This window comes from Annulohypoxylon maeteangense (assembly GCF_022496945.1).
Source record: "Annulohypoxylon maeteangense strain CBS 123835 unplaced genomic scaffold GGS22scaffold_1, whole genome shotgun sequence".
NCBI lineage: Eukaryota > Fungi > Ascomycota > Sordariomycetes > Xylariales > Hypoxylaceae > Annulohypoxylon > Annulohypoxylon maeteangense.
In genome coordinates, this window is record NW_025953248.1 from 3710646 (window position 1) to 3725627 (window position 14982).

The 14982-nt window shown below is 47.3% G+C and overlaps 7 protein-coding genes across 7 annotated transcripts; 4 read left to right on the forward strand and 3 right to left on the reverse strand.

Moving 5' to 3' along the window:
* Positions 1 to 75: 75 nt before the first annotated feature.
* Positions 76 to 3331, reverse strand: GGS22DRAFT_151294 (uncharacterized protein). Its single transcript, XM_047959456.1, has 7 exons — positions 3143 to 3331; positions 2906 to 3084; positions 2614 to 2701; positions 2479 to 2558; positions 1420 to 2378; positions 874 to 1323; positions 76 to 782 (listed from the first exon to the last, which is right to left on the reverse strand). Coding segments are annotated over exons 1-7 (2265 nt in total). The 5' UTR covers positions 3145 to 3331; the 3' UTR covers positions 76 to 275.
* A 587-nt stretch (positions 3332 to 3918) lies between these two features.
* GGS22DRAFT_15524 (uncharacterized protein) lies at positions 3919 to 5632 on the forward strand. Its single transcript, XM_047960174.1, has 2 exons — positions 3919 to 5515; positions 5567 to 5632. The coding sequence occupies exon 1, from the start codon at positions 4008 to 4010 to the stop codon at positions 5397 to 5399; it is 1392 nt and encodes a 463-aa protein (XP_047824415.1). The 5' UTR covers positions 3919 to 4007; the 3' UTR covers positions 5400 to 5515; positions 5567 to 5632.
* GGS22DRAFT_15564 (uncharacterized protein) lies at positions 5633 to 7868 on the forward strand. The gene is made up of 2 exons (XM_047960243.1): positions 5633 to 5661; positions 5718 to 7868. Exon 2 carries the CDS (start codon positions 5871 to 5873, stop codon positions 7671 to 7673), a length of 1803 nt encoding a protein of 600 aa, XP_047824416.1. The 5' UTR covers positions 5633 to 5661; positions 5718 to 5870; the 3' UTR covers positions 7674 to 7868.
* Positions 7869 to 10249, forward strand: GGS22DRAFT_15526 (heterokaryon incompatibility protein-domain-containing protein). The gene is made up of 2 exons (XM_047960177.1): positions 7869 to 8654; positions 8719 to 10249. Exons 1-2 carry the CDS (start codon positions 8063 to 8065, stop codon positions 10227 to 10229), a joined length of 2103 nt encoding a protein of 700 aa, XP_047824417.1. The 5' UTR covers positions 7869 to 8062; the 3' UTR covers positions 10230 to 10249.
* A 20-nt stretch (positions 10250 to 10269) lies between these two features.
* GGS22DRAFT_183929 (NAD(P)-binding protein) lies at positions 10270 to 11086 on the reverse strand (the record flags this gene model as incomplete). Its single annotated transcript, XM_047964139.1, has 2 exons — positions 10270 to 10997; positions 11050 to 11086. 2 exons carry the CDS (start codon positions 11084 to 11086, stop codon positions 10270 to 10272), a joined length of 765 nt encoding a protein of 254 aa, XP_047824418.1.
* Positions 11087 to 11973: 887 nt separating this feature from the next.
* On the forward strand, positions 11974 to 13484 carry GGS22DRAFT_151308 (NUDIX hydrolase domain-like protein). Its single transcript, XM_047959457.1, has 4 exons — positions 11974 to 12270; positions 12431 to 12596; positions 12661 to 12711; positions 12786 to 13484. Exons 1-4 carry the CDS (start codon positions 12022 to 12024, stop codon positions 13466 to 13468), a joined length of 1149 nt encoding a protein of 382 aa, XP_047824419.1. The 5' UTR covers positions 11974 to 12021; the 3' UTR covers positions 13469 to 13484.
* Positions 13485 to 14977, reverse strand: GGS22DRAFT_151312 (Ctr copper transporter family protein). The gene is made up of 4 exons (XM_047959458.1): positions 14665 to 14977; positions 14265 to 14448; positions 13913 to 14045; positions 13485 to 13836 (listed from the first exon to the last, which is right to left on the reverse strand). Exons 1-4 carry the CDS (start codon positions 14749 to 14751, stop codon positions 13719 to 13721), a joined length of 522 nt encoding a protein of 173 aa, XP_047824420.1. The 5' UTR covers positions 14752 to 14977; the 3' UTR covers positions 13485 to 13718.
* Positions 14978 to 14982: the final 5 nt, after the last annotated feature.

Here is a 14982-nt window from a genome sequence, read left to right on the forward strand (position 1 = left end):
GGACGTTTTTCAACCAGTTACTTCGTATTAGAGTCGTCTAAAAAAAACTTATGCTTATTGAAATAGCGCATTAGGCTCTGAAAGACGCTATATTCGTTATGGAATTTAGGGACGACATGCGCTATTAATACAGGTAGCTTATAGTGGCCAAAATATAGCGCATTAAATCACTAAAACTCCTTGTAGTTATACTGTTGGCTAATCAATCACTTTTTGTATCTCTTCACTCCGTCAACTCCAAAACAATAATATGAAAGGCGATTACAGAGTAGAGCTCAACCAGTTGATCTTCCAAACTGCAAACTGCTGAGGAAAATGGCCCAGAACAATGATAGCATCCCAATCATCATTGTGAACGGAACCGATGGGTCCTGTAAGTTAGTTGCATATCCCGCAGGAAGGATCCGGACAGCGAAAACGACAAGCATCGGCAAGGCACAACCAACGTTATAAGCTAGCACCCATCGGAGGCTAATCATCTCACGGGCATAAATCCCCCAGAAATACTCCCTGTCGGATCCCGTCTCTATGAATTCTGTCTTCTTCTTTGGAAAGAAGCTTAGGATGGCATTGGAATCCCCTTTCGATGCCCCACACGTATGATGCCAATGAAATGGAAGCCGTCCCTTGTTACATGCGTAAAAGCGTCTTGTAAATTCGTGCTCGCTTATGGGAGGGATGAAGTCCATTGGCCGTGGTTGATACTCGTAGTCCGCGTTTGTGACTTCGGGGAACACATTTTTCTGTCTTGGGACGAACTGATGATCATCAAATTTTTCGCACTAGATTTCAAAAATCACCTATTAGTAGAGTCCCATTGAAAACTCCTAGATAATAGTAGGTCAGCATGCTCAACTCAATACGGATACTTGCCTTGTAAAAATCGCAGTGGGAGTATCTCCAAATACTGAACCAAGTCCTAATGAACCCGCGGAGACGGAAATAGTCATTTTTCAACATGCTGAAAAACTCCCCACCAAAAATTCCATCAACGCCGATTTGTGCCATTTTATATTCCATACCTCTTTCGGCGATGAACAGTATGCGCTGACTTAGGGTGTTTGGACCGGAAATGACAGCTTGAGGCCATGGCCCTGACTGGAGCGGATTAGATGAAGGTGAACTAGCGGGCTGCTGATTCCCTTGAATTTTCTGAGGGGGTTTTGTATGGCTTCCGTTATTACTTGTGCTAGCCAATCCACTTGACCCTCCGGGGAATGAGGCGGTAGGGGGCTGTGGAGAGTGAGGCAGACTGTGAATAATTGACTGTAGCCGTTTGATAAAGGCTAATGGAACTTCTGCCTGCCTCATCTCACCGCAGTTCTAGGCATGTGATTAGTTTTAAAGCTTTTCGGCTACAACGTTAAGATACCTAGGTACCTAGGTACCCCAGAAGTAAGTTCTTAGCACAATACTTACACACTCCCATCGTATTCTTGATTCCCCAGCTTTAAGGGATCTCGCGCATCGGGGCAATGGAGACCAGTCCCAGCGTTCCCCAGTCCAACGTTCTATCGTATCCTGGCAATTTCCAGTGAGTCGAGTCATGTAATCGACTCTCTCGTCAGCAGGTGGAAATTTGATTTCATGAGGATTGATGTGCTGTAGCTCCGCTGCGAGATTTGGAAGACCATAGCGAAGTACATAGGCGTGATATTTGTTATCGTGCCTTGACCACAATTCCAACAGGTTCCGAAGTTTTGATCTCAAACTAGGATAGACAAACTCATGAAATCGTCGACGCAGAGTCTCATAAGCGATGCTACTCGTAATAAAATGGGATAATTGATCGAGAGGTGGAAGAGATTCATCGTACAATTCTTCGTCGGCTTCCTCGTCCAAAGAGTCTTGGTCGCTATCGTCTTGGGACTCAACAGGCTCGACGTGATTATATTGTTTTCGAATATAATCGTTGACTTTCTGTCGACGATCTGGAATATTTTGAAGAAAACTAGGAATTTGGAATTGGTTGTCCATGCCAAATTTCGAAAAGAGCTCCCGAGTGATGCTTGATGAAAGTGAGCTGACAAGTCTTATAAAGGCTTGGTGGCTGTCATTGCGAGCCTCTGCTTTGAGATCTAAAGCATGGCGTTTTAGGAGTTTTCGAAATCTATTTCGTGTTCTGTCAAATTCGATATACTTGGTTGATACAGCCTTCGAGATATCTGCCATCATCGCTTCGTCTTGGCAAAGCAGGTGCGTGAATTCTTCAATCGCTAGAGGGACTATTATCGGATCCATTAAGGATTCTTGAGTGCTAGCAATAGAAGCTGGCCCGGAGAAAATTGAATCATTGCAAGATGATGCGTCAGAGGACTCGGAATCTTCTTCGAATGGACTAGGCAATGAATTCATATGTGCACCAAGATGTTCATTACCTAGGTAGATATCCAATTAATAGTTATTAATTAAACCCGAGTTGAAAGGGTTAAAACTTGGTATAAAACTTATAAAGTTATGTCATAGTTAAGAACTCACCTTGAGGATCTAGTTTCTCCGCTCGTTCCTCCTTACTGGTATCAACGATGACAGGCTCGTTACGACTTTCTAGAATTCTACTGTTTCGCAGTTAATACAATAGAGCTAGAAACAGTAAGAGAAAGCATTACTTACTTGGTTATGCTTGGCTCACTTCTTCCGTGGGCAAATACCATGGGTCCCTCTTCATATACTTTGGACTCCTGCCCCATCAAGACAGGTACTAGGTATACAGGTAATCAGCATGTGGTGTGGGTTGATTATAGATGGCGACAAATGCCTGCATCGTCGTCACCTTTTAGTGAATGAGCTAAGGGACTATCTGTACCTAGTTAGATAAGTCACAAATGGCTGTACGTACCGGCGTTGGAAAACTGATCATCGTAAACCGCTATTGCAGGAAAGTTATTGTCCCTACCACTTACACTTTCAATTCTACCTCCAAATCCACCAAATTCGAAACCCTTTTTGCATTCCATGCATACTGTATGGCCGCAATGTCTGCACAAGGAGTAACTTGAGTCTCCTGTGTGGTCAAAATAGTCACTTTTTTGGCAATCACAACAAGTGATACTCTCGTCGGTAGGGATATATTCAGATTCCTCCCTAGATATTTTATCAATAAGGTATCAATGGTGATTAAGGGTATTTCCATGGTTCTCACATAATGACTAGATAGGTATTAGGTACCTACTAGGTGTGTAGTTCTTTCGTGATCTTATTGCGCAGTAGTTTTTGAATTCCTATAGTAAGAAACTAGCCTAAGAATAACAATAATATTCTAGATTTATGTTAATTTCTCGAATTATCAAAGGAAATCATTAGCTGGGTAGTAGGTAGGTATATTGATGTGAATAGTGTTGAAAGAATTGGATATTCTGGGGGAAATGGAAAGAACATCGCATTTATTGGATTGCTGTGCCTACCTATGTAGTAGGTACTAACCTTGGAACTCAGCCTCTTTTCATATTATCATAATTGCAACTCTGCTTGAAATGACTTGTATTCCCACACCTCAAAGTTCAATGAAGATCTATTATAATGTTAGATTCGTAAAGATGCGCGTATTAATAATTGAAATCATGAGTACTATTGGGTCTTAGAAGTTGTACTTGGCTGCCTGGCTCCCTGGTTGCCCTCAGGATAATGGGTTGCTGCGGTAAATCTCCAGGTCTGCCATGCATTTCCAAGGTTCATCTGCTGGAAGTTCACAGGGGAGTATCGCCCTTGAAAGCGCTATAATTATAGAGAGTAATTATCTCCAGGGCTCTACCTATAATTTTGTCGGTACCTACCTACCTAAACTAGTCCTAGAATTTCAGGCAGTATGGGTACCTAGTAGATACCTACTCCAGGGCTCTTGTGGCTGGGAGTGCTTAGCCACATAGGTACCTACCTAATATGATCCATAGTACCTATCTGTTGGTTAAACAAAGGCAACATTGAAGTCAACCTTCAGACTCAGTTCCTTAGCCCACCTTTCTACCCAGGAATTTACTTCGCGATCTTCGTCCTCTCTCTACTTCTGCATGTCGTCTTTTGAGGACCTCCCGCCGGAACTTCAACGCCATGTGGCGGAGTCGTGCAATCAGGCTACGTTACTTTCTTTCGCGACCGCCTCTAAAGCCCTCTATCAACTTATCATCCCCATCATATACCGAGTCGTCGAGCTTAGTTCACACAACGGTTCTGATATCCATCTAATAGCAGAGTCATTTAAGGTCCCACCAGATTGGGCTAGAAGACGTGATAACCCCATCGATGAAATTGTGTATGACAAGCAACGAGCGTTCATTAGAACCCTGCGGTCGCATCCGTCGCTAGGCAAACATGTTAGAACTCTCCGCTGGACGACCGTTGATTATTCGAAACACGTTTTTGAGGACGAGATTACACCGCTCTGGAATAAATATGAGAAAGGTATAATTTCGCGAAGAAAACTAAGGATGTCCTTGGAAGAGTACGACTTCAACGACTGCACTTCCTATCTCTGGGATACATTCGCCACGTTCACGCACGTCCAAGAAGTCGACATTGCATTCATAAATGATCAGAGGGAGGCTAGCCCGCCTCCTCCGCTCTTTCAACAAGCAAAATGTTTGCGGCTATCGGGAATGGCTTCATCGTTCCTCATTAGGTCAATGCTCAAATCCGTTAACCCTAGATCGCTCTACCACCTGCATCTTAACAACCTTAACCAATTTGCAGAGCTTGAAGATGTACAAGAAGAACTAACTCTCCGTGAGAAGGGGAAGCTAAGACCTTTCCCCCAGCTGGCGGGTACTGCAGGTCCTATGCGTACACATCTTCTAAAATGTTCCAGCAAATGGTGTAACCTCCAAAGCCTAATAATTGATACGGTTGGTCTTACTGGGCCGCAGCCAGATAGGGCTGATGAAACTACCATTAATGCTTTGGAAGTTGAACAGACGCGCTACCGGGAGCTTGGCGTACTCATCAAGTCCGTGGCGAAGACTCTAAAGGCCTTTCGCTTCCAACAAGGGCCAACTACAGACAATTACAGAAATGGCTGGCGTCGCCCGCGGCGTGCACCAATATGCTCATCACTTAGACCACCCCGGGATGGCTTGCGCCCTATGGACGCCCTCTTCCACCAGCATATCCTGAGCGCCATCTTAGAGAGCACTTGGCCTCAGTTGGAAAAGATGGAGCTCTTCGGGGTGGCTTCAAATACGACTTACCCGAACCGAGCAGCGCCATGGATAAACCGTCCGCTGTCTGATGAGATATTTTCGCGGATAAGGACAGCGGTTGGGCCTAATCCGGTGCTTGATATACGAACAGATGCCACGAGGCTCTTCTGGCTTGTAAACGGCAGTGAGGGGCCAGGCGTGCCCGAGGTCGACTCAGGCGAGTCGACCGAGGATGAAGAAGAAAGCGAAAACGGCCTTGAAGAGTAAAAGTAAGAAATGTAGGTACCTACTAGGTACCTAGGTTTCCTATAATTAACAAGTGAAAATACCGGTAATAAGTTAGGAGATATCTCCGTGGCACAGTAGGTACCTACCTAGGTAACGTAAGTTAACATCAATATTCTCTAACTTTCAGCTTCTGACATAATACATAGGTGAACACTCCCGGCAAATCAAAGTCAAGCTTTAATGGGTGCTAATGGTGTATGTTACCTACGAAGGGATGTCTACCAGTTACATCTACTTGCAGGTACACCATTCTACGATATAATTAAATCAGGTTCATATTCTAAAAGATGAGTCTAGGGGAAGTAATTGAGGTCTAATGGTAAGGGTCCTACCCTACATAGGGGGTGTATCAAGAACCCCTCACTATCTTGATTCTCTTATATGAGAGTAATGACTTAAGTCGTTTTGTTATTTCTTTCCTTGGTGCTTGGGCTCAATCATCAGCAAGTAATGGATCAGCCAAGCACCCCTCCCTATGCCCGGCTTCCCAAGGACCCAGAACCACTACCAGGTACATGGGATAGGCCGCTATTGGGGATATCCAACACCCGATCTTCTCATCCCGAGCTTGGAAAGCCCTGTGACAAGCCTAGGCTGTATATTTATGACCTGGTAGCCATAGTGGTCACATTAGGCTGCTTTTCTACCTCTATATGTATCGTTACGCCTTCGCTGGACTGGGGGTGGGCGCTTGGCTTCAAATACCAACTCATCATTATCGGCCTTCTCCTATCTGTCGAAAATTTATGCCTGCAGAGAGTTCTTCGGATGACATTCTTAATTATCGAGGCTCGGTGGGGGCGATCGAACTTACAAAACTACGATGCGATTTTACGGAATACTGTTCTGGGAGACCGAATGGGAAATGGGTGGAGGGCTGGGATTTTGTTCTTCATTTGCCTCCCTACTGGACTGAGTGTCGCCTACAAGTTATTTATTGGTGGTGAAAGTACTGCGCGAATCTTTCCCGATATTGACGGCAGACAGTACGGCTTCATGCCGCCGAGCGAAGTGAACATTGCTTTAGCAGTAAATTTCCTTAACCCCCCGTATCTCTTCATCAATTCCACGTCCGACTTCTTCCACAAGTCTATTAGCGATGATGAGTTCCCACACACATCAATCGCCGAGGGTAAAGCGACGCCGTACGGCTACAACCTCTTGCTGCTTAGTAACGAATCAGCTGCAGCTCTAGATTTGCCAGAACCATCATACGTCAACGCGATACAAAGCCGCTTGGGAGACACCGATAGTTGGACGGTTAGCGCCTCCGTCTATGGCTTGGTGAGCAGAAGAAACAATAGCATCGAGAGCTTACGGATGGATGATGGATTCTGGGAGGATCTACTCAAAAGCACAAATAAATCTTTTAACGGATTATCATCATTTGGCATGTTCGTTGATCATACGAGCTTTGGCATGATTCCTTTCTTGCCACATCAACATGAAGAGGCATCTTGCTTTCTCGGTGCTTATTACCCCTCGGCTACATATTGGGACGCTTACTACAATACGGCAACTGACCCAGATATACTGGCGTTCCGCAATCATGCATATCAGTTCACTACTCGTAGGCAATTATGTCATGCAAAATGGATCATTACAAAATCCTCGATGACATTATTAGAGGGTGATTGTCCTCAGGACGAAGAGCCTGTCAACTCATCCATGTTCTCCGCAAAATATGCCGAAATTTTCGCTCCTTTCGTTCTCGACTCTCTCCCGGTGCTCGTGCATTCACTTGGATCGTTCAACCGATCCTATGAAAACCGCGTCGAGTCGCTCTGGAAGATCCCATCTTACGCTCTGGCGGTGGCCGATTCATATTGGGCTCGCGGTACTTTCCTATTATATAATGGGAATCCCGATAGCATTAGAATAAGCTCACTCAGTCGCGACTTTGTATATGCCCCTATGAACGAGTCTATCAGTTCGACAGTCAGTACCATTCGCCCCGATCCATTGCTTTATCTTGTCCTCGCTGTCCAGCCGCTTATTATCATATTACTATTGATTTTCAACACCAAGTTTTACTTGACACCATTCAGCGACGGCTTCAACTTGGTGTCGATTCTCGCTGGTGTTAATCCGCACAGTCTACAATTATTGAGCGGGGCTGGGTTTTCAGGCGAGCTCAAACAACAGGTCACCATGAGCATCTTCGAGAACGAAAGCTACATACGATATACCCTGCATCAAAGCAAAGAAAAGATAGCTCTACCGGTGTTGTCGAAAGGAAGAGTATACCATTAGTTTTCAAATTGATGCTCATTAGGTATCGTTCAGGTATTACGAGAGCTGCCTCAATTTCTTCCCCCCCTTAAGAAAGCAATGCGCGTGGGGGCGCTGGCTTCGCCCGATTAAGAGAGGCGCAGGGGATCTACGACCTAATTTGGGATCGAACGGACTTCCGATCATGGCACGGGAAGAAATGCCACCACATGTTCTTCCTCAGTCCAATTATATCGAATATATCATCAAATACTTTACCTAAGGTACCTTCTTAGGGGAATTTTTAATATCTTCAAGGCGGACTTCTAGTCACCTCCCAAGATAAATGCCTAGTAATTGCTTTTCACCCTCCACTATGCGAATATAACTGGCGCAGATCAGCGCTGGATATCTCAGCCACCATCTCCACCATGAGCAGCACATCCTCAGCTCTGTACCACTCGCTCCCGCTTTCCATACCGAAGAAATCAATCCGAGTCCTAGACTTTCACGGCAATGTCCCTGATTCTCCCACAGAAGTCTTACAAGGCCATATGCGCGTCATTGATCTTCTTGATAAGCCAACTTTCACAGCCTTATCATACGTTTGGGGGCCATATCATTCCCCCCCTCACGAGATCTGTTGCGACGGGTCTAATATCCGAATCACTTCGAATTGCCGCGCAGCCTTATGTGCTCTGCGGCGGAGATTTGGTCCGATTTCCATCTGGGTGGATTCGATCTGCATGAACCAGCAAGATGATGGGGAAAAAGAAACCCAGATTCCCCTGATGGGTGACATTTACTCCTTGGCTGTCTCAGTCTACATTTGGCTTGGAGATGAAACGCTGGAATCCGAAGCAGCTATTGGTTATCTCGGTTCGGCTGGCTTTCAAAGCCACTTCACCTCGGTGGCTGTCACGTACTACCTTTCCCAGCGGAGTAGATGGGTTCATTGGAGGATTGCGTGGTCCTTGTTTACAAGAAGGCATAGGGAATTTGTAGCTAACTGGTGGAAATACGGTAGGTGTTCCCTAAGAAAATTATCTAAGTCATATACTAATGCAATTCTTGTACCTATTCTTAGGTTTCTTAAGTGGTGCTGGTACCCTATTAGTAGGCTTTCGAGCACCTCCGGATAAGCTTATTCATTACAAAGGCCTTGAAGATTTCTTCTCTAGAGAATGGGCTTCTAGGGTATGGACATTACAAGAGGCCATCCTAGCCAAGAACCCAATAGTCTGCTGCGGTGAGACTGTTCTTGCGTGGCGTCCTATCATCTACAGTATCGCATATCTGGAGTATGCAGGTCAAAATTACGGCGTCGGACTCCCGGAAGCCAACTTCAATGTCTGGAGGAATATAGTTCTACTTTGGCTCTTCGTGAATCCCGATAGCCGGCATCGAGATCGGCTTCTCGATAATTCCCTGTCAAGTGAAATTACGCTGCAGCGATTTATGCCTGAATACTGGGGATTTCTTGAAGCTATTGCACAAAAACATCGTCGCTTGGCATGGGTGGCATTGTGTATTCACATTCCCACCTGGCTCGTTATCATAGCGCTTCTTAGAAATGCTCTAGGGATAGAGACATTCATGTCCGAAGTTGCTGGGGTTCTGGCTGTTGTGGTCGCGATGGTTTCCGTAGCTATTTCTCTCGCTGATCCAGTCTTCCGTTGGCCAGTATGCTTTCCGCGAGAAACCGTGAAGCATATAACAAATATCCCCAATGCAATCATCCACGAGTTATGCGCTAGAAACGCCACAAACCCTAGAGATAAGTTCTATGGAATGTATGCGATCTTCTCTCGGCTAGGTATCGGACTATCCCCTCCAGAATACAGTCGTACGCCAGAAGACGTTCACCGAGAAGCCTTTCTCATCTTACTGAACTGGACGAACTCCCTTGGCCTACTTCTATGCTCTAGCCGTCAGAAGTCCAATTACGAGTCGTCCTGGGTTCCAGACTGGAGAGAAGACCTAGCACAAGGATGGTTTGAAGCTTCCTACCTGTTCCGAAAAGGTCGCTACGATGCGACTCCCAACTCACCCCCACTATGGTCCTTGCGTAATAGCAAACAGTTAGCTCTGAGAGGTGTCATTATCTCAAGTATCATTGAACACACCGATCCTTTCCAAATCATCGATGATGATGCTATACGGCTAAGATACGATCAGCCGCTGTTTTTAAACGAGCTCAGGACTCTTGCGGAGTATTGTCAATCTGGTAACCCCGTACTAACGCGTTTCTTTCAACCGAATCCAGGCCCTCCAAATGCCCCTGATTCAACGCTCATGCTCAACATGACTGCCCTCAATTTGTCCTACTGGCTCGAGATCCTTAACCCCCTAGCACAAAACGAACGTCTCCTATTCAAAACCTCCATCCCCGACCGTAATACTGTCGGCAGTTGTCCAATTCAATCCCAAGTCGGAGACCTCATCGCCTTAGCCTCAGGGGTGCCATTACCACTTGTCTTACGCCCGGAAGAGAGCTCATATCGTCTCATCGGCTTCGCAGAAGTCGACGGACTAATGGAAGGAGAGTGTTGGGCAAACCTCACCAACGAAAACCTCATAGATATCGTTCTTACCTAGGTCCTAACATCCTACAACTCATCCAAACAACCACCCCAAATCACCAAGGCGAAACCCCATACTCCCCCAACACCCTCCCCACCCCCTCATCCCTCTCCCCCCTCACCACAACCGCAACCCTCTCGCCCCCCCTCTCAGCCTCCACCGCGCCCCGCGCCCTCAACGCCTGCGCATCCCCCGTCAGATTCGTCGCGCAGAGCCCGGGATCCGCGCCGAAAACCAGAATCCCCTCCGGCCTCAACCGCGCACAGTACTGCGCCATCAGCATATTCACCGCCGCCTTGCTAGCTCTGTACTCCGTCGCGCCGCCCGGTCCGTAATACGGGGACTTAGGGTCCGAGGCATGGGTTATAGACCCCGTGCTTGAACTAACGAAGATGAGGCGAGAGGGGGGGTGCGCGGTTTTGCGGAGGAGGGGGAGGAAGGACTCGGTTACGCTGAGGGCGCCGACGACGTTGGTTTCGAGGATGCGGCGTAGGGTTGAGCGGGTTGGGGGGTGCGTCATGGAGACTATGCCTGCGTTGTTGATTAGGATGTCGAGGTGGCCGTGGGAGGCGCTGATGCGTGCTGCTGCGGCGTCGACGGAGGTGTCGTCGGTTACGTCGATTTGGGTTGTTGATACGCTGCCTTTGACGCCGGGGAGGGCTTGGAGGGTTTTTACGGCGGTGGTGCCTTTGTCGATGTCCCGGCTGCCGAGGATGACGTGGTAGTCTTCTGATGAGAGGATTAGGTTTTTGGCGGTTTCGTAGCCTATGCCTTGGTTGCCGCCTGGGGTTCTGGTGTTAGTACGTTGTTTGAAAGGTGTGAGAGGATGAGGCACCTGTTATGAAGACGATTTTCTTGTTTGGCGATGCCATCTTGCCTCCTATACTGGTCTTTAGTTGGTGAGAGGGTTAACTTTGAAGAGTGTGATGACAGCAACGAGGTATTAGGCTAAACTTCGACTCTGTAGGTGTCTACCTATCTGTGAGTTATTGGTAATGTCTCAGATAAGTTCATATACCCCTTTTCAGTTCCTACGCCTTTTATATACCATCCATGGTTCGGACTTAAGTTAACAGGTGACTTAAGTCCACTGGACCAAGTCCTTAAAACCGTCAACATAGGTAGGTAATGTTGGTCCAGCAGAGGAATATGGAAATTTAGATTTTTGTTATAGTATGGTTCTGCTTGAGGGTCTGCTGGATAACTCCTATTTTAATTCCGAAACCCCCTGAAGCGAATTAGGCAAATCATCAAGACTGGACCGTTACCGATCGTCGTCGGCAACGTACCTGTCATGAGACATGCTACTTTGATGGGAGGCACGACTCATACCTCCAGGGCATATTAGGACGTTCTCCAAATTCGAGCTTTCTATCCCTTCTCTTGAATAGGGCAAGTAGTAGCTTAAAATTAAATTGATTGTAGCGAACGATCACATGCTTACCACCGGTCCACCGTTAGTTCTCAATGTCTTTTTTCGTCTGTGGCGTTGTTTCCACCTAATAGATGTGACGAAACCTAGTAGGCTTGAGACCTCTATTTCTCGGAAAGAAGCTACCGAGTAGGCACAAACGAAGTAAGATCTATAACTAAAGGTCTAGTATCCACACCGTCGTAAGGAAGGAGCTCCAACGATTCCCGACCTAGGTAATGTGGGGTACCCCGCGGACGCTACGTCAACCGGACCCACATCGGCCAAGCCAGCACCTCACCTACTACGTACCGACCAACGCAGAACCAAAAAAAGAATAAAAGCCAACGACCCGATCCGGGAAGAACGGCGAACCTCACACCCTCCCATTCCACGATGAGCAGCAGCACGAACGGCCTCTCCGGCACGGCACGAAGAAACGACTCGCCCCCGCTAACGGAGCTCGAAACAGCCGAGATCCTGCAGAGCATCCGGAACTCGACAACCGTACCCGCGACCACATTACCCGCCGACCTCGCCCTCTCGCTCGACATACAGCAGCAGCACCCGGGTGACGAGCCCCGCGATCGAGCTTCGTATTATTGGGATGCGTCGACGATGGCCCCGCTCAACGCAGTCTCGGCGGTTAGTATAGCTACAATCTAAACACCTACATACCTGTCTACCTCCTTATTTATTCATCTGCGTATACATATATATCTACCGTTGCTGTGCTGTGCCTTTTTATGTGGTAGTGCTGTGGCGAGTCGATGCGATGGTTCAACACATGCTCATGCGATCAAAGGCCGCCCTTGCGCGACTGCGCGCCTACAAGCCCCCGCCGTTCCCTGTCTGGGACCGTTTACCGGTGAGCCGGCGTGCTGCCGTGTTGATTCTGCTGTTTGCGGATCGGAGAGGGGATTTGAGAGTCGTCATTACGATGCGGGCTGCGAGTTTGCGAAACTTCTCTGGTATGAAAATAGATACGGCCTCTGAGCCTGAAGATGGTCGATTCTAATGTCCGGCTTGAATTAGGTCACGCAGCTTTTCCTGGCGGAAAGGCTGATTCGGTAGAAGAATCCCCGTGTAAGTTATCGAAAGACTACCTACAGAAGGGGGGATAAAATAAGCTATGATATTAATGTACTTCTGGACGGTAGACCAAATAGCCCGCCGCGAAGCATGGGAGGAAATCGGTCTTCCCATGGACGATTCCAAGATCCCGAAACCGTTCCGAATAGAGCCGCTTTGCTGCTTACCGTGTAGCCTTGCGAAGACGGAAATGGCTGTGCGACCTTGCGTGGCATTCTTGCACGCCGACGACGTACCGGGGAAACCGAAGGCGATGGTAGACGAGGGCATGATACCGCGACTAGATGCGAAGGAAGTAGCGGCGGTCTTCAGTGGCCCATTCCATAACTTTTTGAAAGCAAAAGATGAGTCGCAAGAGGGAGAAACGATACCTCCCGGAGATTGGTATGATGGATACTGGCATTCTTGGCAGAACGAACCCTGGCGGGTACATAACTTCCACGTGCCGGTAAACAACCAAAAAGTGACTAAACCCAAGGTTCGAGAGGGTGGACAGGGCGCCTTAGCCGATGAACTTGAAGATGAAGAAGACGAGGTCCAACGTTTCCTTGTCTGGGGTATGACGGGACGTATGCTAGTTGATGCTGCGAGAATTGCTTATGCCGAAGAGCCCGAGTTCGAACATAATGCTCATTATGGTGACGAACACCTTTTAGAGAGGTTAGAAAATACAGGCCGACTTCCGGAGAAGAAAAGGAAGGAAGTAGGACAAGAGGCCATTAAAGAAGAGGTCAAAGACGCCAAGATTTAGATGGATCAATCCAACATCCATAGAAATTGTCCTTGTATTGTAGATTTATAGTAGGCTCAAGCCTGTTGTATCTTTAACTCCCCAGACTCCACCGTTGCCGAACTTGTAGTTGCGTACATGTATTTAACAAATCGATCGACATTCTGTCCCACATCATTGCAGACCGCCAAACTCGACCCCATAGTTATCTTCTCTATGTCTTCACTAACCCATATTCTCAGATTAGATATTATTCAGGTTTTTCCTAGATCTAGTGGCATGCTGTCTCCTTAGCAGCTTTCGTATGCGAACCGAAGAAATAGTACCCGAGGCCAGCTCCGATAGCGACGGAAACCATAACGAAGCCATTATAGGTCATAAACACCAGCCTATTCGTTCACGAACACAATTAGAATACATACAACTATCTAACAGGATAGAGCGTGCGAAGGATATTTTACTCACATAATCATAAACGCATAAAAGTTCTGCACGCCGTACAGAACTGCCTTTGTAGCATGGGCTCGTCGTCCAATCGCGTCGGACTGGCTACTTCGTCCTACGCCAAGTAACGCCGCGCTCTCAGTATTTGGTTCGACTCGATTGTTCGCAAGATCTTAGCCATGGACCTCCCCGGAGGCATGCCAATCAAACGGATTTGTGTAGGTGTGTATTTGTGCAGATCGTCAGGTGTGGTGATGGCGTACGCCGTAGCACATCCCCGTGTTATACGACAGGTACCAACCACCACCATCACCTAGACAAGGCAATAACAGGGACGGAGATAGGGCAAGGTACGGGAAACAGTTGAACTCACTGGGAGAAGCATCTTGTCTAACGGTGATCGCGGTCTCGTAACGACGGATGCCTTCGCGTAGGGCCTCATAACCAGCACTGAGAGCGATGATGGCCAACAAGCTGAAGACGAGCGACGCGGTTCCGCGAACGTGCCATTGTCGAAAAACGATACATAGATTCGTGGTATCCCAGGTGAACAGCATCTATTTAGACGAAAGCGCAAGAGCCAAGAGTTAGTCTTAGTTTTCCTTATTCATTTTCCTGTCCTCTCGTTGTTCGGTACCCAATAGGGAGACCGCTAGAGCTCGGAAACGGGGTTTCGTGGCGTCGGGAGCGAGGCGCGGGTTGGGGCAACGCAGGTCGTTGCATGGAGCTAGAGAATGCGAGTGCGGTGTTAGGTAATTGGAGATATTACTGACATTCATGCTGCACATTGGCATCGGCATATCGCCGTGGCCCATATCGCCATGATCCATATGGCTGTGATCCATGTGGGAATGGTCCATGATAAAGATGTTTCTAGGGTGATTACGAATAGATTCGGGTGATGATCGACGATTGAGAGGATGAGATATGAAACTGGAATCGAACAGAGAAGAGAAGGACGATTGAACTCTAATAAACTTCTTGGAATACTGGAATCCACTCGATAAAATGCTCGAAATTTGCTTAAACTTGCTCACCTGCAACGAGAAAGCTGACGATGGAGTCAGATCGTATGGTTGCTTGAAGATTGG

Bases quoted from the DNA above. Each gene is read 5' to 3' on its own strand.
- GGS22DRAFT_151294 (XM_047959456.1), bottom strand. The intron at 2,559-2,613 runs GTAAGTAATGCT...ACTGCGAAACAG, and splicing joins AGTGAGCCAAGCATAACCAA to TAGAATTCTAGAAAGTCGTA. The intron at 2,379-2,478 runs GTGAGTTCTTAA...ATATCTACCTAG, and splicing joins GGAGAAACTAGATCCTCAAG to GTAATGAACATCTTGGTGCA.
- GGS22DRAFT_15524 (XM_047960174.1), top strand. From the start codon at position 4,008: ATGTCGTCTTTTGAGGACCTCCCGCCGGAACTTCAACGCCATGTGGCG.
- GGS22DRAFT_15564 (XM_047960243.1), top strand. From the start codon at position 5,871: ATGGATCAGCCAAGCACCCCTCCCTATGCCCGGCTTCCCAAGGACCCA.
- GGS22DRAFT_15526 (XM_047960177.1), top strand. From the start codon at position 8,063: ATGAGCAGCACATCCTCAGCTCTGTACCACTCGCTCCCGCTTTCCATA. The intron at 8,655-8,718 runs GTAGGTGTTCCC...ACCTATTCTTAG, and splicing joins AGCTAACTGGTGGAAATACG to GTTTCTTAAGTGGTGCTGGT.
- GGS22DRAFT_151308 (XM_047959457.1), top strand. From the start codon at position 12,022: ATGAGCAGCAGCACGAACGGCCTCTCCGGCACGGCACGAAGAAACGAC. The intron at 12,271-12,430 runs GTTAGTATAGCT...ATGCGATCAAAG, and splicing joins CGCTCAACGCAGTCTCGGCG to GCCGCCCTTGCGCGACTGCG. The intron at 12,597-12,660 runs GTATGAAAATAG...GGCTTGAATTAG, and splicing joins GAGTTTGCGAAACTTCTCTG to GTCACGCAGCTTTTCCTGGC.
- GGS22DRAFT_151312 (XM_047959458.1), bottom strand. From the start codon at position 14,751: ATGGACCATTCCCACATGGATCACAGCCATATGGATCATGGCGATATG. The intron at 14,449-14,664 runs GTCAGTAATATC...TCGTCTAAATAG, and splicing joins TGCCAATGTGCAGCATGAAT to ATGCTGTTCACCTGGGATAC. The intron at 14,046-14,264 runs GTGAGTTCAACT...CGAACAATCGAG, and splicing joins TAGACAAGATGCTTCTCCCA to TCGAACCAAATACTGAGAGC.